The 22512-nt window shown below is 34.2% G+C and overlaps 1 protein-coding gene across 4 annotated transcripts in view; it reads right to left on the bottom strand.

Moving 5' to 3' along the window:
* Positions 1–665: 665 nt before the first annotated feature.
* The window catches only part of LOC129225530 (protein spitz-like), a 244122-nt gene continuing 222275 nt past the window's right edge, over positions 666–22512 (bottom strand). For 3 of the 4 annotated variants that reach the window (XM_054859964.1, XM_054859962.1, XM_054859965.1), the window contains exons 4-7: positions 14016–14077; positions 10148–10253; positions 5585–5693; positions 666–3802 (exon numbers count right to left, since the gene is read on the bottom strand). In XM_054859964.1, the coding sequence (XP_054715939.1) occupies positions 3668–3802; positions 5585–5693; positions 10148–10253; positions 14016–14077 (412 nt within the window). In that variant the 3' untranslated portion in view covers positions 666–3667. Of the gene's footprint in view, positions 3803–5584; positions 5694–10147; positions 10254–14011; positions 14078–22512 lie in introns of all 4 variants that reach the window. The other variant, XM_054859963.1, reaches the window with a different exon arrangement.

Raw genomic sequence — 22512 nt, forward strand, 5'->3', positions numbered from 1 at the left:
AGTGGGGGAGGAGGGTGGCTAATCTTGGTCATATTGCCTCCCTCCCCTCCCCAAATTGAATCATATATTAGCCACTGGTATCGGGTTCATGATAAAGGCAAAATCTGTTTGACGAGTCTTCTGCACTTGTACCTTGAAACAGCATGTTTGTAATTATTACTTACATATACATTGAATATGCTGCTGTTGTTGTTTCTCATCCCCGAGATCCGCAGAGCTAGATCAGCAGGTCCATGAATCCATTCACCCTGAGGAAGTCCAAGACCAAACAGGATAAAATGTGGGCAGGAGAGGCATGTGCAGATGAACACTTGGCGCAAAGTTCGAACTGTTTAATACCGTTGATAAAAGTCATTGTTGATAAATGCCCACTTAAGAGACGGGTGAGACCAGTTTGGTCCTGCCTGAAGTAGTCCCGAGTAAGAGAGCCACCAATCTGCTTGCTTTGATACCAATCATGCACCGGCGTGTCTTTTCAAATGGCCATGTTCGCTGGCTGCCTTTTGTTTAGAGAAAGACCATTGAATATGCTTTTCATAGAAGTCGCTTTGAACGACATTTAAGTGGTATTTATTCTGTTGTATCTTTGTTTTCATTCAGTATGTGAAATAAGACAATGGTTCAAAAAAAAAAAAAAAACACACACACACACACAAAACATTTAATCAATTAAGTGCTTTAATATAATCCATTGCAGAAATTATGGAAATTATTTCGCGGGTAACAGATAAATTATATTAAAATCTTCAAACTATCATACACATAGAATGGAATGTATACAGCAGCAGATTTTTTTTTCATCTCTTAATTGATAACGTAGAAAGCGCAGAAAGTAAAAACAGAACACCACGTTAGTCTTTTGCGCTCCATATGAAATAAAAAAGCGAGTAAAAAAATATCGTCAACAATTACTATAAACTCACTGTCCAAATGCAGTAGCGACCTTTGGCTATACCCTGTCATATTGACTTCGTTCAATAGATGGCGCTAAAGTCTAATGCTCGTCCCGTGATCCTTTCTTAAAAATGCTTTATTTGCACATAATATCAAACAATTTTTGGCTCAACAATGCAAACAACGTGTTAGTGAAAAACAACTTTACCTTCATAGTATTTGCGGAAAATCTTAATAGAAATATCACATAGTGTAAAGGTTTTAGAATTGCAACTGAACATATAATCTGAACAGACATAATTCTTAAGAAAAACGTGATTTTTTGCTGTTTACTGCGTTAATGTAAGATTGTTCCACATTCATAACAAAACACTTGCTTAACACTGAGCATTTATAATGCAGACGATAAGTTGTGACTTTAAATTTAAAAACAAGAAGTGCAGAAATATTGATGTCTTGTTCCACAACCATAATTTATAAATTCTGGATAAAGAGCCTTTCCATCATAATTTGCATCTTGCTAATAACAATTGTGAAGAATTGGTAACTATTTGGCGCCTCGTGGCGCATTCGTTTAAAAAAAAAGTCTATGTTATATCTGTACAAATAAATCAGTTGACAACTTTTCTTTAATTTCAGTCGAAACTTAGCAATTTTAGAGCAAAACACAAGCTTTTGTTGAAACTTCGCATTACGTAGAAATGCCACAACACCTGATTTATCAATAGGGTTCGGTTGTTTCTTAAATAAAATAAGTTACCCTTCGCAGCTGTTTGATATTAGTATCAATTCGAAGGAATAACAGTTGAAATATCTCTTCAGTATTAATGTAACATATGCAAGCAATACTGAAGAAACATTTCCTGTTAGACATTAACACACCAATTCGAAAGGATATAATAGCTAGTTGAAACATCTCTTCAGAATTTATGTAACATATTCAAGCAATACTAAAGCAATATTTCCATCCGTAACAACAAACACGTTTTCTTTTTAATCTAAAATGAGCTTGCATATTAATAACTTGCTCTAATGCAAGTGAGGTCAAACACATCAATCTGTAAACTATGGCAACAACAACTTGAATGGACCACTTGGAACGGCAAATGGCTTGCAAAAAAGAACGAAGGTAAACAAAGTTTCTTTGTATTTCTTGCACAGTTTATTCAGTCTTTGAAAATTGGACGGAAATCAGTCTTTATGTTGACGCACGAAGAGGGGAACATCCAAAAAAGCAGTTTATAGGATGTCAAGGAACAACTTTCAGGGGCCGTGCTGCCCGCAGCGAGGACTAGCCACCAGAACACAGTTTTTTCTGCAGTTTTTTTAAATATTTTTTTGTACAGTTTTTTTTTTCTTTTTTATCCTTGTAGATTTTCGATTGACTTAGACACTAATCACATCAAAATTAAATTTTCACCAACCGCAGTAAAACAGCTGCTTCAGTTTACTTTTCTTACATTTGTAAAGAAACGCGATAGCTTTTCGATAGAATTTGAAGAAGTTAGAAGATAAATCATTTAAATCATTATTAAGTTTCATCACTGAGGTCTGTTTGTTACTTCCAAACAGGTATGGTACGAGGTATTCCGTAGCATAAAAACTATATCTTATATCTTGGCAGTTTTTAAGTAGCTAAAGATTATTCGTAAAAAAATTTAGTCTCATTTACAAACACTTCTTTTTAAGAAGAAAGATGTTCTCAGTCTAATTATTTAAGCTCTTTATATGAAATTTTAACTGATCCCTTCTACCCTTTACTAACAGTATTGCACATTTATGACACGTATTAAGGTTACTATGAGGTTGATCAAAACACTTTCAGCTTAGGTTGCAGTTGAAAATTTCAAGACTCCAACAAAATAATATAACAACGTTTTTTTTTTTTTCTTTCTTTCTTTCTTTTTTTTTTTTTTTTTTTAGAAATATTTCTTTTATGACATAAACTAGTATTTTTCAGTTTCTCAGCTCAAAAAGACTTCCTTTGATTTTTTATACTTTTTTTTTTCTTTTTGTTTTGAGGCGAGGGGAAAAAAGTTTATTTTATTACGTTAGTTTATTTATTTAAAAAGTGATTTTTTGAAATGCGACATTTAAAACTGGGGGACGATTAATTAACTTTGAAAATTATAACATTGCACTTGAATACATTTACAAGTGTAATTTTGTTCAAATACAAATTTTATTGCTTATATACTTTCACTGACAAAAGATAAAATGTAAGGTTTTACTCAATTACTATTATCAGGGGGCTTGATATGATCATTTATAAGCAACAGGAGTAATAACATAATAAACTACTGTACATAAAAATAAAGTAAGTAATAAACATAAGCAGGTTGTATACTTTATTTTACTAAATGCAATAGTTTAACGAATGTTAAGTATAAACTGTGGTATGTATAACTTTAGGTAATGTATAATTATCTTATACCTTTAGCCGGTCGTTAAACTTTTTTTTTTTTTGAAAAAGCTGAATTGTTCGAAGTCAACCTTATTTGCTTTAGAACAGACTTAAAACTAAACTTTAAACTCGTCAGAAATCCTTCCCAAAATTTACATCATTGGCTATCTAGAAAGTAAAGAACCAGCAAATTCCAGCGATAAGCTCGATTAGTAACAATACCCGAAAACCCGAAGAATATCTAGGCAGAAGAGAAGTACCCGAAATATCACAAGTTAGAAATCGAATAGTTAACGAAGCAACTGTTTTAGGAGCGGAAGGTGAAGTCGAGGAATCGATATTCGATGAGCAGAAGATTCCATGATAGAATCACTGTTGTTGAGGATGGCAATGTTCGAGAAAACGTGATTGGCTGATGGTGGCCACTTCAGTTCTTTGTTGGGGCGTCGAACTTTGGAATTGAAGATGATGGTTCCTCTTCGTCCTTGCCTCAGGAATCGGGAACTAAGAAAACAGAGATTTCAGAATTAATTAAATGCATTGCTCTAATCTAGTTATAAAATTTCAATAAAGTGAACGTTTGGAAGAACGAACTACACTGGCTGACAGAGAAAACAGATGTAATAATTTTTATTTTTATTTCTTCATCTCCAACTTTGTTTGCCTCACCCGAAGCCAGCTCATTTAGGATCAAATCCCGAACAGTTTTCTGAGGCTTCAGAACTCATTGTTCATTTCAACAGCAAATTTGTATCTTAAATATATTGTTCATCTCAGGCAACGACGGATCCAGACATTTTTCAAGGGAGGTGCGATTGATTTTTATTACTTACTTTTTACTATGCATACTGATTTAAAAATATTAATCACAAAGGTTTTGGACTTTAATTCCGAAACAGTTCCGAGATAGGGTCCCAAACCTCCCTTCTCCCATGATCAATGAAACTCGTCTAAATTTGCCTTTTTTGAACTTCATTTTCGAAAAATTGCCGGTGGAGAGTCCCTCAAGGGAGGGGCGATCGCCCCTCCCTTGTATCCGTCCCTGATCTCAGGTTTATGTATACATATCAACTACGATGTGGGAACTTTGGGACCAAAACGCGCTAACTACTTCCTAAAAACTTTAGCCTTATACTTCAGTTTCTGCTGGGATTTGCTCCAAAACTTTGTCAGATAATCATGTATTAATTTGTAACATAATAAAATTAGTTTAAACTTTCGATCTTAAACATAACACCGCGTATATATTTGGTTCGAGCCTCCTGAAGTATGTTGAGTACATTTACTCTTCCCTACAAAGTATATGACACGCACGAATAAGTTGATCCAAATACTTCCATCTTTAGTGGGATTTATCCCTTAACTTCTTCCAGATTCCAGGAAACCAAATTTCAAACATTCGGTCCTCAATGAAGTACGTGTTACTACATTGAACACGTAAACTCAATCCCGAATAAGTTCAGTACTTCTGGTTTCGGAAGGATTTCCCCCTAAGTTCTTCGCAGATAATTACCTAATCTATTAGTCTAGGATGCAATAGTTTAGAATTCCGGTCCTCAGTGTAATATGGTGTCAGGATGTAAGGTAATTTAGTGGCAGTCTTCCCATCGTTCATTTAACCTCCTAGCAGGTGCCTATACCCGTTCGTAAGAGCTGGCATACTACATAAATTCCTTAACTGTTTAATGTTTTAGCACTTAACAGGTGTTTTCAGACCCCTAGGAGTCCTTGATCTGTAACTTAAATTTTTTTCTTCAATTCATTTGAAAGAGCAAGCATAAAGAAACATGGATCCATATTGGAAAAAATTTAGTTCAACAAACTTGTTCAAATAAAAGGCAACATCACGCCGTTTATATACGTTTCTTATGATTGCGATATACACTATCTACAGAAATTGTTCATAATATGATCCTCCATACTTTTTATGCAGTATTAACTTGTAAAAACGCATGCCTTCCCTTCGTTGTCAATAAGTCAGTATGACTGAGACTCAGCGAAAAGTTTTGCTAGGAAACTATCTTCTTACAGTTAGTTATGTGTAAGAAATGTGCAGTAAATACTATATTGAAGTATAGTCAACTGCCTGCATTTGTGTTCAAGTTGTAATCAAGTTGTAGATCCTCTTTGTTTAGCGCAACTGATACCTGATTAAATGTTGAAACCATTTTAGAACAGTTGTGCGCAGCTAAAATAAAGCTAATAAACCAAACGCCTAAGGTTTACAAAAATGACAACAGAAAAAAAAGGCAGAAATAAATTGGAAGATAATAAAAATCTACTGACCGTGAGGTGATATTGTTGTTGTACTAGATGGGGGTGCGGACTCTTCTCCGTCCCCTCCTCCTCCTCCTCCTCCTGATAGTAGGCGATGTACTTCCGCCGCCAACGCCGCCTGCCAACACACAAAAGTCAAAGATGAGCTCATGCACAAAGAAGTCATACAGACAGAAGCACATAACAATCCCCGCCAGGTACTTAGAAGAAAAGGGTGTGGATTGAAAATGGTCTCTTTTTCTTCGATTAGACAAGCCTGAGAAATTTGTTTTCCTATGTGGTCTAGCCGCCCTTTTTGCACTTGATTGATAGCACACTTGAAAATTCGAAAAGGCTGAATTTAATTCAGGATTATTTAGTTTGCAATTTTTAGTACAGTAGACTTCATCTTAATCTGCCTCCGCTTTAACCAGAACTTTAAAGGACACATTTTACACCGAGAAAGATATTTATTTCTTCTTGTACAGTAATACCCGGTGATTTAGAAAGTCAGCTGGGGGGAGGGGCATAAATCGCCAATTTCATTGAAGTGATACAGTGCTGTAGTTGGGAAATTTTACAATTTGATTTTTTATTGTAAAAGTAATGCAAATGTAATGTAAATTTCATGTCATAACTGGGTGTCGGTATTTTGCTTACAATGTAAATTGGTTTAAAACCACTTTTTTTTTTTTTTTTTTGGTGGGGTAGGTTCCGCTATACTTCAAGGCGAGTTCCACCAAATACTTTTTTCCAACTACAGTACTAGCTGATAAAGTACTTTATATAGCCTGTCTTCCAATTCAGAGCACCAAATTTATAGGATTAAACTGTAAATCTCAAAAATAACGAAAAAAAGTGCATTCCATTACATGTGTACGTTTTATTTTTTAACTCTTTTTCTCTCTTTTTCCATTTTAACCATATTTTCCCTCAACTGGCTTAGCATCGGTCCCAATTAAGCTAATTAAGATGGAATTTACTACTCTTACATATGTAGATGGGTTGGATTTGGTCCCAAAGATTCACAATATTGTGCACTAAAGTTTTTGCATAGTACGAAAAAAAGTAATGCTATGTAAAAAGATTGTCCCATTGAATTTGATCGCTCAGAAATATTCTGCATGCTAAAAATAAACTATTGGATTGTATACCCAGAAGTGCCAACTGCTACGAAAAAATCGTCTACGAATTACAGCTTTAAACTACGACGCTACGAAACCGGGTCCTAAAATTACGATTTTCTGTTTTTTTAATTTACAATCCCAAGAACGATTTAAAAAAAAAAACATGAACTGCATGAAAACTAAACCGGTGAGTTCAGAATATCAAACTTCTTTTTCTGGATAAAAGGTACCCTATGTTCACCCCGATACCCCTAACAACATGTATAAATAATTTCATGATGATCGGTTGATTAGTTAAGGCGTGAAAGAATTAGAAACAAACAAAGTCACTTTCGCATTTATAATATTAGTAAGGACTACTAAGCATCATTCGCCAGCCTCACTGGATTCCATTATCATTATCGATATTCAGATATTATAGAAAATTTAGACCATTGTTTGAAAATCTAATTTTGAAAGACGTATCTCATATTTAATTACGTGATAATAATAAAACCGAAAAATAATGCTTAATGCATAATGTTCTTATTAGTTCAGCATCATTTGTAAGATCCTCACTTTATTCATTTATCATCATTGATATTATATGTTTGTCATTGTAGTATTAGGTAAAACTGACAGATGCTTTATATAAACTTTAAACACCACTTCAACGGAATGAGCTTATTCAAATCGAATTGCCTCAATAGTATTCCCAATCCTTAAGTGTTTACACAGTACCATTTTAAATGATATTATGAGTAGTGTTTTTTTTTACATACACTTTAGTTTATGGTGTGTTGAAAGATTTAATATTATCAGATTTGGTACATAAAGTAATGTAACTTTGGATTTCGAATTCTTGAAACAATACAGAGCATTAAGATAAATAAATTCCTTTTTGCTGAACACTCAAGTAAGAATTAACAACGTCAGAAAAGCACAAATTCGCAGATTACTGCAGACACGGCGTTTAAAATTAATTGTAGTTGTAAACTAGTCTATATTGGACAGACTCGGCGTGCTTTAAAATTTCGCTTGAAAGAGCATCAAAATTATTTAAAAAAACAACAATTAAGTCCAGTATTGCTCAACATTGTTGGGATTCGAATCACTCTTTTGATTTTAACTCTTATCAGATTATCCAAAAATGCCCCAATTCATCAGATCTTGACTTTTGGGAATCTTTCCATATTTTGAAAAACAGTTCTAACTTAGTTAATGATCTTAAAGCATTTCCGTATTTTTCCAATGTCTGGCTCCCATATCTTTAACACTGTCCGTTCCCCATCCACTTTTTTGTCATGGTTGACACTCCCCGCTCTTTCTTCTATTTATCTTCATTTTTTCCTTTTTCGAAAATTTGTTTTTGTTTATTCCATTTCTTGGTGTTTTTTTCTTCCATACAGCTTTTCCTTTCTTGCGGTTCACGGTTATTGACATTTTCCTTTTGTTTAAGCGTTGGCTTAATCTTTGTCCAAGTGAATTCTGTCTTTCGGCTTTCTGTATCTCAGAGAGAGCTCTTGGCGTTTGTTTGCATTCCTTTTGGTTCCTTATCGGTTTATAATTTTCTCATTGGTGTTTGGCTAATCCGCTATTTTTATCTTTTAAGCTGTATGCTTTTCTGCTCTTGTCTTTTGTCTGATGTCTTTTATCCGTAAGCTCATTACTTTTTGCATTGGAAAAGGCGTTCCCTGTAACGCCGAAACACGTATCTGCAGCAATCTGCGAATTTGGGCTTTTCTGAAGTTGTTATTTCTTACTTTATAGTACAGAGCATTGTTAGACATTTTAAACTTTGTGGTGCAAAAGTTTTTCAATTTGTATTGTTAGTTCACTCTCCCTGTATATATTTATATACCTTTTCCAAAATTTTAATCGTTAATAAAACACTTTTATTCACCCACTTTCAAATGCATTTTTTAAAATCTTGCAGGGTAACGGCACCAGTAACAGACAAGGGTTCAGTAACAGACATTCGTAAGTTTGGATTTAAATAATAAGAATTTTAGGCGGGTAAAACTAATGTTCATGTGGCCCATGAATACGATGCGCTCATCTTGTGTTATCAGAGTAATTTTATGATCCAGTTGGTATTTACAAAGCAGTGGGGGAAAGCTATGAACAGCCACCACGGAGTCAGCTGTTGTTTCATGTTCATTTGAATTTAATAAGGTTTTAGTTTTAAAAATAAAGAACTTTAGCACATTTTGAAGATAAAAAAGGAATTTTGTCCATCACTCATCCTTTCAGCATTCTATCTGTTACTGGGTATCATCAGATTTTTCGCTGTCTGTTATTGGGGTTCGGGCCTTTTTTCGAAATTGAGCAAAGAAACATAAAATTAACTAATTCAGAGGATTCAGAAGCAGCAAACTTTAGAAGAGATGTAGTTGCATTAGAGAAAAATAGTTTGAAAAGTCTAAAAACTTTAAAAGGCTCATACAATTGAGTTAATCTGAGAGCAATGTCTTAAGCATATCTGTTACTGGTGCCGATTATCCTAGTGGATACTTGATGTTAATACAGTTTTTTCAAATATTAATTCATTAACTAAATTTAATTAATTTTAGTTTTATATGGGAGAATTGTTTTTTTTCTTACATTAGATATTTAGCAGGAAATCAATTCACCAAAATAGGAATTAACTTAAAGTTATCATTTTTTTAAAAACTTGTTTTGATTTCTTTCCCCAATCTCTTTGACCTTCCTTACGAGTTATGCTTCTTTTCATGCTATTTTTGTGCAACAAATGATGTGCAGTTTGCGAATGAATGCGGCAATACTCAAATTAACAGGTCAAAGTTGTCATTATGCCCCTACTATTTGTCTGAAAGCTATGAATAGGCATTCAGCTACATTGTTATGAATTAAAAGATTGATGATACGGGTAACGATGAAGACTTGTCCATTATTTGATTCATCTGCACTAAAAATGTGATGGAACTGATGAAGAATTTTATCTTAATCATCATATCATTCCATCATTTGAAATCTCTGCAGCTCTACCACACAAGGTAAATTTAGAGTCGCTATGTAAGTCTACATAGTGACCTTCGGTCAAACCACCTCAGTCGCTGAATCATCTCCGTAGGTTCTGGTAGCTACATAACGCCTACTAGATACCTCTACCTGCCACTGGCAACTAGAATTGCCGTAGACGTTGAATGCAGCGACTCTAGCCGCCTCAAGTGGCTAGTATGTGCTAGTTTGTCCGTGCCGGATCTAAAGGCGTGTATGCCGGGGCCTTTGTCCCCAACGACAAAATAACGGAGGCTACAATTTCTCTCTATTTCTGTGTTTTTTCCGTTGAGTGTCGACATGAAAACTTGAAGAAAAATAGGTAAGGGCGGTTGTTTCAAGTTTTCGCCTGGAAAAATTGTAGATCCGTCCCTGACGTTTGTATTTCTCACTGGAGAATTTACCACTACACCACTGGTTATAAAAAGATGGCAAAAAAAATTTTGATGTTGAGAAAAGTACTTACCTCATGTGAATGTAAGAGATGAGCGAGATAAGTACTACGAGTAAGACTGCTATTGTGACTCCACCAGCGATGCTCGCCCTTTCGATCATGACTCTCTCTCTGCTGGCTGCGATTAATCGATAAACAGTCATGTAGAAAACCAATTTATTACTCGGAAGAAAATCCTGAATGATTGACGAGAAAACTTCGAATTAAAATAAATAAAGGTAATGTCTGCAGATTGCGTACCGGTTACGCTAAGTTGGGTCAAAACTAAATCGTAACGTTGATTTACGTAACTGAAAGCAGTTTGTCACTTTATTGATGTAAATGAAGTTTAAATTCATTCAACTGTAACATCAACGGGAAAAGCCCAAACTAGGTAATCTTTTTCCAGCAACCACACGATAAAGTGTGCTGTGATATAAGTATGTATCTTTTCCTATAGCCCAATTAACTGTCAAAAAAATTTTTTTAAAGAAGTTGTAGTAACGTAAAAATAAATATTACTGTTCTTCAAAAAAAAAAAGATTAATTATTCGACGATGTGGGATTTGAAGCTAACCCTAAATCTACGTAACATCGAAAAGTGCCGTGTATGTATAGCCTTTGTTACTTAATTTGGCCCCAAATGCCGCTGCAATTAATAGTTGCTAAAGTAAATAAACTGAAATACCTAGCTACGATTGCTACTGTGTTTAATAGCATCATCTCGCTGGAAATCAAGAAACTAAAATGGTAGACCGCAGGTAGTTACATACCCAAATACTTCAAGTTTTGATAGTTCTTTTTTCCCCCCTCTTGCTGTTTTGTGAGTTTTAAGTGCGATTACAATAATTAAATCATTGATTATTGATCACTAGCATTTATAAAAATCCATTACAATAGTTAGTATTTTAAGTAATTAAAGCGTATTTCCAATCATTAATGAAAATAAGGCAATTTATTTTCAAGTTTAATTTAATAAAGGTGAAATTCGGAGATAGATACTTTTGCAAATAATATTAACTTCCAGAATATATCTTCTTTTTTGTCCATCGTCAATCATTCAGAAATATACATTATTTAAAACACAATACAAGCAAAATCACAATGAAACAGTTCATTTATTTTTAGTGAAAATATTTGTTTTAGGACATTTAAAACGACGTTCGATTTTGTTTAACTAACTCTTTGTTTATTTTTTCTAAGGTTAAAATATACAAGCTTAACATATGAAAAATGTTGTTTGAAATTTAAAAAGCAATTCTCCACTTCTTAACAATACGGTTTTTTAAAAAAAGTAGAGATGTATTTCAGCAAAGATATTTACTGTATTTCGGATAAACGCATATTGCTTTTAAATTGTATTTCTCATGCACGTTATGACTAGCACAATTTTCATTTTTAAAAGTCAAAGATACGGTAAAGTCATTTTTAAATAAGTAAAGTAAATTCTAATTTAATACTAGTAATTCATTTACCAATAGAGGTTATTCGTAATGTTTTCGTAATTAACCTTAATTGCTAAAAGAAGAAAAAAATCAGACTACTAGTAAAAAAATGTATAAATGTTCTTCAACATAAAATGATTAAGTTTTTTAGTTCTAGAGTCAAAACAATAAGAAATCGCTTCCTTTCATGCTACTGACATAACTTTATACCTACATAATTAACTTTATAAATGCAAAAGCTTAGGTGTAATAAAATTTAAATTTAGTAATTTAGGAGATATTATCATTAAATCTATCGTTAGTTAAAATACAAGATTTTTTGAAAACCATTAAAATCCAAAACAAGTAGCAACACAGCAAGGCAGATTTTTCTTTAAGTATCGCAAAATGTAAAACTGAGAGCTGAAATACTCAATTGTAACAATGTATGATCTGCAAATAAAGTAAACGCAGCAACTTCTAGATCTGTAAGCAATGTGTCGAAAAAATATTACAGAAAGGTTACAAGGATGTTAAATGTAGCTTTCAATCAAACGAACTTTTTCAGGTCATTGTATTTTCTCTAATTCCTAATCTTCAAACACCTACAACCAGATACGTGCACTTTAACGTTCCAAAATTTTTACTTACAACTAGAACTTACTACATGGTGTCCTGAAAAATAATGACTGTTCTCAAAAATTTGTAACAGGAGAATGGTTAATGATAAAAAAAAATTTTTTGCAGAAAATTCATGTGGTGGGCCGTAAGTTTCGTCTCCCAATATTCCAAATTTTAGTTCAAAAATTTTTCAATAGATGGCGCTGCAGATTGTAAGACTGTAAATCAAAGAAATACAGAAAATTACACCATAGTTTTTCGAAAAATGTTTTTAATAAACAAAATTATACAACAATATTTTTAAAATGCCTGCCGCCGGCAGCAACCACATGTCGCAATCGGAGGAAACATCGGTGAATTCCAATAATTTTTTTTTACTTAGAGGCTTACTATCTGCAGCGCCATCTATGGAAAAAAATTAGAGCTAAAATTTGGAACTCTGGGGGACGAAACTTACGGCCCACCACATGAATGTTCTGAAAAAAAAATTTTTTTTATCATTAACCATTCCCCCATTATAAATTTTTGAAAACAGTCCGTCTTTTTCAGGACATCCTGTAGTAATCATGTTTATTTGTTTCTCTTAGCACTGTTAAGTGAGTTTTAATACATAAGTTTAAAAAAAAAAAAATAAGTGCAGTCTTAACTGATGCGATTTTTTCCCTGCCCTGCTAAGTTGCACATCCATACAATTGAACATCAAATGAAAAGAAAAAAAAGTACATTGAAATTCTCCAATGATTTGATCATCTTGACAAATGTTGGAAATTAATTCGTTTTCTTTTATTAGCTACTGAATTCGCTTAAGTTTAGAATCTGCATTTAAGCTTCAAGAACAATGAACCCTGCTGTTTTTGCTTAGAGGTTGCAGCATATTTGGAAAATATGAAACAATATTTTCCAAATGAAACAGCAAACATTTGTCAAGATGCTGACTGACACAATTTTTCTAGGCATGGTAAACAACAGTATGTCCTTTAAAAACTAATATTTCATTATAATACAATGTAGTTCATTTTATAAACATGTAATTTGTAATCCTTTCTTTTCGATTTGGAACATTATATATAAAGCAACTGATTTTTTTTTCTACTTTTTGAGTAAGGATCAAAGTTTATCGCTCCGTGTGTTTGAAAAACAAGTGACAGAAAATATTGTGTATAATATAATAAAATGCTAAACTGAACACATTTAAATTGCACTAAGTGTAGGATGCGTTTCTGTTTTCCTATTAGGAAATGAATAGTTTTCATGCGAATTAAAGTTTGATCAGTAATTCAAGTTCATGGTCATAGTGTTGGAAATATGAAATAAATAAACAAATAAAGACACGAGTCATTAAAAAAAAATATTCCATTGGCATATTTTCTTCTTTTGGCTCACTTTTTATTTAACTTCGTTCCAGTAAAAGCTTTTAAAAAATAAAAGCATGATGCAAGGCTGAATGCATGGAGAAAATATCGTTAAAAAATCGAAAATAGATTAAATTGTAATTTGAGTATTTAAAAAATATATTTAAGTGGGGTAAAAAGGTCAGAAAATGTATGCGTTCGAGATAAAGCAAATGGTTTGCATTAATTTGCGTTTTGTAAAGATCCTCCAAAATTTTTGAAAGGACGAGCTATATTTTTTCCAGGCATGTAATAATGTCATTTCGCGTGGGAAAAAAAAAAAAAAAACAATTAGTGTGGCGATGTTGTGATTCTAGTTAATTTTAAATGCCGCCATCAAATAATCAAGTTTATCCGATCTAGAACAAGTCTGTCAGTCAAAAAGCAACAATCACAAAACAGAAAATATTACAAGAAATGGTACTACTTAACCTACAGGAAGAACAGCAAATGATGCGTACTTACGGAGATAGGAACCGTCCAAATCTTTGAACTCACACCTCTGGCCCATGTAGCCATCTGCACATCTAGAACGAAAGATAATGTTTGCTCAGTTACCGATACACATTAAAATACACAAAATAAAATGAATTAAATTGATCAATGAGAAAGAAAAACTAGTTGAAACATTTAGAGCATCGTTTCTTAATTTTTTTCATTAGTGGAACCCTTTTTAGTGCTCATTTTTTTTCATGGAACCCTGATTTGTCTTCAACTGCATAGTTTGAATTCAACATTTAAAAATGTCGTACTACTTGCTAGCAATAAAAACGAAAATGATTTCAAGTTGCAGTTATTGTTGTCAAAAAGTAACACAAAATTTCTTAAAATGATTAAATGTCTTTCAATAAATTTCTTATTTTTGTAATATCATTGTCGGGGGTCATACATTGACAATAAATGAGTTTTTAATCCACATCTCACTTAGATGTTTCCTTTGTTGTTCATTCGAAAAATACTGCGTAAAGCTTCACTCACTCAAACCTTATTTTTATCGATTTTAAGAATAGCTAATTTGAAGAAAAAAAAAGGTGCAAATTTTGTGGAACCTTTGAGTGAACTCTATGGAACCCGGGGGTTCCACGGAACACAATTTAAGAAACGCTGATTTAGAGAAATAAACTTCTGCCAACAATTGACGTAACTGATCAAATATAGCGTTTTTAATTAACCATATCGTCGCCTCAGAGCAATATAGTAAGATATCTAAGCTCAGGAATAACAGTAAGATATCCTTCCTACTGTTGCTTTGAGGTGACGATACATATAAAGGGTGTTTTTTTAGAGGTAGAGAACTTTAGGTTCAAATAAAACACAGTTAAATGTTGTTAATTGCCATGAATATTGCTTTATTCGAAAGATGATTCTTTGCCATTTTTATTTAAATATGATTTCTGGCATATGGCCACCTCGGCTGACTCGGAGAAAGTCCAATTGGAAAGTCCAGTTTTCTCACTTTTTGCAGCAATAGCGGCCGTATGTCAGTAATAAGGTGGCGAATGTTCTCTTCCAAGGCGTCAATCGTCTATGGCTTATCGGTGTAAACCAGAGACTCCACATAGCCTCACAAATAGTTATCCAGCGGTGTTAAATCGCATGATCTTGCAGGCCAATTCACAGGTTCATTACGCGAAATTGTTCGTTCACCGAACGTTTCTTTCAATAAGTCAATAGGGAAGTTGCAACCTATTAAATGTTCATATTTTGGCTATTGGATATTGTTAATTGACCCTCAAAACTAAAAAATTCACCATCGCCGAATTTTAAAACACCGTGGTTGATTTTTAATGAATTTTTAAAATCCACGCGCAAAAGTGCGCGCTTCTGAAACGTCAGGAGCCTACGTCACAGGGTGCGAATGGGCAGCCTTCCGCCGAAGATCCCTTGTTTTCGCTAGGAACATTTTGAGCGCGCTGATATTTTTATTTTTTAGAAATTCAATAATCCTTTTGAACACACTATGGAGACCGGATTCGTTAAAGCACAATCTAAGTAATCTTCCTCGTGTAACATCAATGATTTTATTCGAATATTTCCGAGAGGATGAGAGGTTTAATGTTCCAGAAACGCGAGGAGTTAAATGCCAGGAGATAAGTCTTTTACGTTTCGTCTTCGAAGTCGAATGCGTGACCTTCGGCTTCTCCCCTATCGGAAGAGGGCATGACGTCACTTCCTATGCCATTTGACGTCACAAAAGCTTGAAATTTAAAAATTTAAAAAAAACTACTTATCGTATCGCAAAAATTTTTTCACCTATGATGTTCATACATGTTACTCTATCATATAAAAATAAAATTGAAAAATCGAAAACTTCCCTATTGTGACACGCGCTGTGTGGCATGTTGCACCGCCTTGTTGTCTATTCATGATGAAATGTCAAACCGAACTGAACACAAAACAAGTGACAGCTATCAAAATGACACACATATCAAACAGTGTTGCCAACTTAAAGTTCTATACCTCTAAAAGAAACACCCTTTAAATTTACCGTTAAATTATGTCTAATAATAAAGAATTTCACAGTAATAACGGACAAAAGAATTATCTCTCTTCTCGATTAAATTAATCCAAGGAAAAAACTTATGATGTCTTGCATTGTACAGCCGTGGGCAGGTAAAGAGCAGTAACTGCACATTCCCCCCCCCTTTTTTTTTTTTTTTTTTTGCATTTTTGCCATTTATTGTACGTTAGCTTGATTGTACAAGCTTGCTTATTTGGTTTCCGCTGAAAAAAAGGCACGAAAAAAACGTCTAATTCCAACATTTCCCAATTGTTGGTATGGAATTCAACACACATTTCTTGACATATCTCGAAAACTTATTTCCGCAGATACTGCCGTTTACCTGCCCACGGCAGTGTAATAAAATCTATAAATACCTACACCATACAAGAATTTTAAGTAAGTATATATATTTCTTTGGTTTATTTATTTTCTCTATTACCATTAGTAATATTTCTTTTTTTATTCTCGTTTAGTTTCGAAATATAGTCAGTTTGTGCAAAACATTTTTCAATTTTTGCATATACATCCTCAAATGGAAAAAATGAGTTTTTTAAGCTCTGTGCAGCAAAAAATAAATAAAAATAAATAAATAAATAACAACAACGAAGTTGTGTAACCATTAAAATTTCATATTTATATAAAGAGAACAAGGATCAAACTTTGCACATTTACAAGTGTTTGCCTTTTCCCTACAAATGAAGCACTAATTTCGCTCTTTCAGGTCTCTTTAAATGTTTTTTAAATTTTGGTAGTTTAGACATTTGACGACACTTTTTTAAGACGCCAGAAATTAAGGAACATCGGGAAATAATTTTATGTTATTATGGTTTTACATCAATCAAATTATTAAAAATGTCTTTCTGTAATGGCTAACGATAAGAACTGTACTTTTCAAATTTCTTCAAAATTATACTACCAAATCGAACAAAAAGTCCCTAACTGCTGAATGAATTTTTAATTTTTTAAATATTTATTTTATTTTAGGCAAAGTTTAAAATCACACAGGAATATATATATGTATATTTATAAACATAGAAATAAACAGTCCGACATTGTCAAACTAAAACTCCGCCCATAAAACTTTCGTGAAGGTTTGGAAACCGTAAGTGGTTTCCAGCTCGCTACAGATAAAAGAGCAATAGACGGAGATAACTACAAGTCCACAGGGGAAATATCTACCAACAACTAAAATTCCTTGAAAGATGTGTTGATGTTGGCACACATAAAGTACCGAGTCCCATATCACTATGATAAGGCGGGCAATGTAGATGAAGTTCAACAGAAATGGTACAGTTGATATCTTATACTGTTAAAAGTCGAGCCCGCTTGCGAGTTTTAAGACTCTCAAGCTTGTAGCAACTTGGCGATAAATTGTATCCGCCAAGAGTATTGTTTTACAATGAGTAAGCCGGATCAACAAAGCCTACATATTTTTATTCTTCGAATTTTAGCTCATTTTTATTTTTTAGCTGCATATTTTTTTAAAGGTAAAAAGCAGTCCGTGGCTATTGCTCCTTGTCGTGCTGTTATTAAATCAATTTTATGTTTACTGGATTTTGGAAAAAATATTTGTTTCATTTGACCAAAGCTAAAATTTACAACAAAAAAAGAAACAGTTCGACCATGCTAAACTGTAACCTGACTCTTATCAGCTAACTTCCGATCGTATGAGGCTGAAATGACTTAATTTGCCAAAATAGGGGTGAATAAAGCAGGTTGACTTTGACAACAACGATTATTGACCCTGTACCCCAGTCTAAGAATTTCTCCTCTTTCAATTTCAAACCGAAGGTAAATGAGCTTGTCCTGAATCAAACACCTTTTTAACCAAAGTCAGATTATTAAACTCAAGTGCTAAAACTTCGTCGAGGTCCGAAACCCGTAAATGGTTTCAAGCTCAGTACATAAGAAAAAGCAATAGAACGGAAAAATCACTCAAAATGATTAAACTTACTTGAAAGTTATGTTGATACACGTAATTTATGTATTTCATTTGAATCATGAAATAAAAATGTTATTTTTATTTCAACACCCCCCCCCCCATCCCTTTTGTACGTTTGACAGCAATATTTTCCTGACACCAAAAAAAAAAAAAAAAACTAAAAGAGTTAAGCACACTAAAGTGTTCTAATGCATCATTGACTCCCAGTCAAAACATTCACTTCGGAAAACAGAACGCTTCTCAACGCACAGCGAATTCCATGGGAAAATTGAATTTTTTTGCTACGCATTAACGATCCGTGTTCTGCCACACTTAACTACAAATATCGTACAAGAGGAGTTGCACAATCGCTGCTGGTGCGCGAACCAAAGAAGATCTCAAGTAAATACTTAGAAATCGAAAAGTGAGCTTTGCAACTCCGCCTATTAAATGGCGGGATTTTGTTCTTATTTTCCGCACTTTTTTTCCCATCACTTCCCGCATGCATCATTTCCTCCTTCAAAACATTCTGTTAGGTGTGTGGGCATCTTCAAAGTTGCAAGTAAGAACCATGTGAAAGAAACTCAAATTGTTCTGCGTTTAGAGAAAAATTCTTCAGACAAGGGTTACGTGATTCCAGAAAAGGGTTAGATTAAAAGAGTATTTCGTCGCCTCAGAGCAACCGTAAGACGTCGAATCACAGAAATATCAGTCCTACTGTACTGTTGTTCTGAGGTGACGATATATTTTTTCGATACTGACAATGCTTGAATTCTGGTATTCTTTTCTCAGGAGTGCTCACCCCCAGGGGGTTGGGAGCATCGCACAGATTGCGCCAGTAATTTCTAGGGTATTTTTAGATGCGTTTTTCCTTTTGTAGGGGGGGGGGAGCTTCGTGAGATTTGGGAGAGGGGGCATTGATTGCTCTTGGAGGATTTGGGCCCGACAACGATAATATCCGAGTCAGGCACTCGATGAAACACCGGATTGCAGATTGCAGGTATGTGTGCATTTGAAAGCAGCTCACCTAAGAGTTTTTTTTTTTTTTTTATTGATACTTCATTTTATTTTTATTATTTTATGTATGTATACATTGCTGTGAAAGCCCAAAATCTGGCAAATGTCAACATTAGTTGGTGAACATCAACATTCACATACCAAATACATCGGTGAAAGTCCGAATATTTTCGGTGAATAACTGATGAAAGTCTACTTTTTCAATTTCGATCTTATGAAGAAGTCAATGAGATTTTTCGTTCTTTCTCTTTTTAGTACTTCATTTTATTTTCATTATTAAAAATGTATATGCCTCCGTGAAGGTCTGCAACCTGGAAAATGTAGACATTCGTAGATGAATATCAACATTCAATTCAGATATCAAAGATATTGGCAAAAGTTTGAATATTTCAGCGAATCACCGGTGAAAGTCGACATCGTCTAATCTCGGTCTTTTGCGATAATATATACACTAAATTGCCATTCGTCATCTGACACCTCATACAAGTCACGTAAAGCGGGCTCACACAACATCAATAGTGTGTAGGGCCACCATTTGCTGCAATGACAGCTGCAACTCTTTGAGGAAGACTTTCCACCAAGTGACGATAGGTTGCAGCAGGAATCAGTCTCCATTCCTCCTTCAACATGGCGTAAAGCTCAGTCTTGTTTCGGTGCCGGGTTGGCTCTGCTCTCAGCCGCCGCTCCAACACATCCCAAAGATGTTCGATGGGGTTGAGGTCTAGACTCTGGGCGGGCCAATCAAGTTTTTCCACATCCATGTCTTCGAACCAGGTAGTAATAAGACGTGCCGTATGGCATGGTGCATTGTCCTGTTGAAAGAGAAAAGGGCCATTTCCGAAGTATTGCCACAAGGTAGGTCACGCGTTGTTCCAGAACTGCTTGGTACCGCTCGGCATTCATGATTCCATCCACTGCAACGAGTGGACCAAGCCCATACCACGAAAAACACGATTACACCATTATCCTTTTCGAGGGGTGTCCGGTGACGAATGGCGAGGTAGTGTATACATTATACGATTTTGAAGTCACGGTATAGCAAGAGAATACTGAGGAAATATCCTTTTTATGCCTATACTGAGTATTCACTCATTATCGCCATCTTAAAGGTAAAATATGTAAGTATGTAATGAATTACTTAGTGGATTATCAATTTTTAACCCTTTAACCCTTTTCGGAATAGGAATATCGAAAATTTTGAAATTCATTTCAAGAAAAGAAGTTGATAACAGAAGTTACAGAAAAGCACTTTTTTCGGAGGTGAATGCACAGTAAGATAGCAAAAAGCAAAAAAAAAAAGAAAAGAAAGTAAAAAAAAAATGGTAATTTGGGCAAGGCTAAAATATGGGTTTTGATTTTGTCGCTAAAAGTCACTGTACCTTTCCTTTTCTTTTCCCTTTTCTCTCTGAAAACTCATTGTACTAGTAATACAAAATGCAGTTCAAACTTCGTTCAATAGGTTTTCGACTCTTGGAGATTATTGGTACAAAAATATAATGCATTACAATATGCATGCATTTACCACCAGTATTAAGAGCTGTCTATATTTCATAAATTCAAAAGTCAAGTTAAGCTAAAATAGCATCAGATTATAAAAGTCAACCACACACACACACATCATCTGTTTTCTCGAACTTTTAAGTTCTAAGTATCAACCTTTTGGTGTTGCCAATAATGGAGAAATTTCAACTATTGTTTCATCACTACAAGATGATTGTGCAACAAAAATACTCTGTCGGATCAAAATTTGCCTTTCATCTAGATGATAGTGTTGGAAATTCTCATTGTATTAAAAGCTAACCCTCTTTCCATGAAATATCCTTATTTATTGCTCTCAGTCTTTAAGAGAATATTTGGGGCGGGCATGAGTTTTTGCGCAGCGCTTCGTAATAAAATATGCCTAAGTAGCATTCGTAAAGTTTCAAACGTTTTCATAATGGTTGTCAAAACGTTGACAACCATTTTAAAACGTATATGAAACGAAGTGAAACGTTATGATTACGTTTATGAAACGTTTAAAACGTATGAGCCTGGGTGTCCTTTTAAAAAAAGAAACTATCACATTGACATGTTAGAAAATTTTTGAAGGTCAATCGAAAAATGGTCTCTTACATTTGTTCTTTTTCATGCCATTTTATATGTCGGACGGTAATAATTCACTTTTTCGTTTTTAATCGTCTGCTTATGTTATCTCGACGCACGTTCTGACGTAACACAACACGGAACTGTTCAGACTCGGAAGAGACCTTGGGAAATGAATGCTGTTGTTCCACGCGAGACGGAGTAAAAAGAAAAAAAATCTAGTGTTGTGTGCTGGGTTTCCACGGTTACCATAATGCGTCCACATGGAGGATGGAAAACTGCTTTCCCAGGGAAGTATTAAGCAGGCGTTTTGAATAATAGGGAGATGGAAGTCCTCCCTCCACACATACATGTTCATCGATAAATGCACATTTTAACATGGCATTTGACATATTTATGGATGGAAAAGCCGCGGTCAGAACAGTTTAAAGGTATTAAATATGCGCATCAGTAATACATTTTGGTATACGCAATCGACAACCGTGTTGAGAAACCTATCGCAATGGCAGATTTACTTGGGCCCGTCGTCATGTATTGTGGGGCCTCTGATTTTTCATTATCCAAAAAGAGTTTTTGGGGAATAGTCTCCAGTTATTGATGATTGCTATTGAAATGAACTTGCATTTACTTCGAGTTAAACACTGTGAAAAATACACGAGGGAAAAATTTAAGCAAGTAAAAGTATTTTCTAAATTGAATTTTTTCGGAAAAGTTAATTAGTTTGACAAGCCTTGTAAAAATATTACTTTAATCAATGTCTTTTTTGTTATGACCAACAGAGGTTTTAATAGAACATGTTTATAAGAAACATTGTGCAGCAAAAAAAAAGTGCTTTGCGTTGCACCGAATGACAATTTTCTCGCTCCAAAGGATGATGCATTAGTTTTATCACATTTTGGGGCAACATAAGCAAGATTTGGTTTGCTGTTTATTTTCGTATGGTGCATCAAAACATAATAAAATTATACACCACTGTTTGTAGTTTGAAAATAACAACCATCTTTTGGTTAAACGTACAACACATGGTTTTTATGTTCTGTTGAAAAAAATATGCTATGTTGCACCAAAAATGGTGCGAATTAGCTGGTTTACATGGATGGTGCAATATTTTCACTATATTTTGATGTAACAAACGCAAATTTTGGTGCTTACTTGAGTACTATGTTGCATCAAACCATTACAATTTTTTTTCTCTATTGTTTGTAATAAGCAAGTTAGCCTCTCCTTTTGGTACAACAAAACATTTTCCAGTATATACTTGCTTCGAGGAAAGCATGCGTTATCTCAGTAAGTTTGGCATCGTTGACACCTTTGAAAGTATTGCTACAAAACTTGTTCAGGTCATTTGTTCAGGCTGCAACATTTGTTCAGGGTTTGACCAGGGGCATGCAAATGGTGGTTACGGTCAACCCTCATATTTTAACCGGCCATGAACATTT

The sequence above is a fragment of the Uloborus diversus genome, chromosome 7 (assembly GCF_026930045.1).
Source record: "Uloborus diversus isolate 005 chromosome 7, Udiv.v.3.1, whole genome shotgun sequence".
In the NCBI taxonomy this organism is placed as follows: Eukaryota; Metazoa; Arthropoda; class Arachnida; order Araneae; family Uloboridae; genus Uloborus; species Uloborus diversus.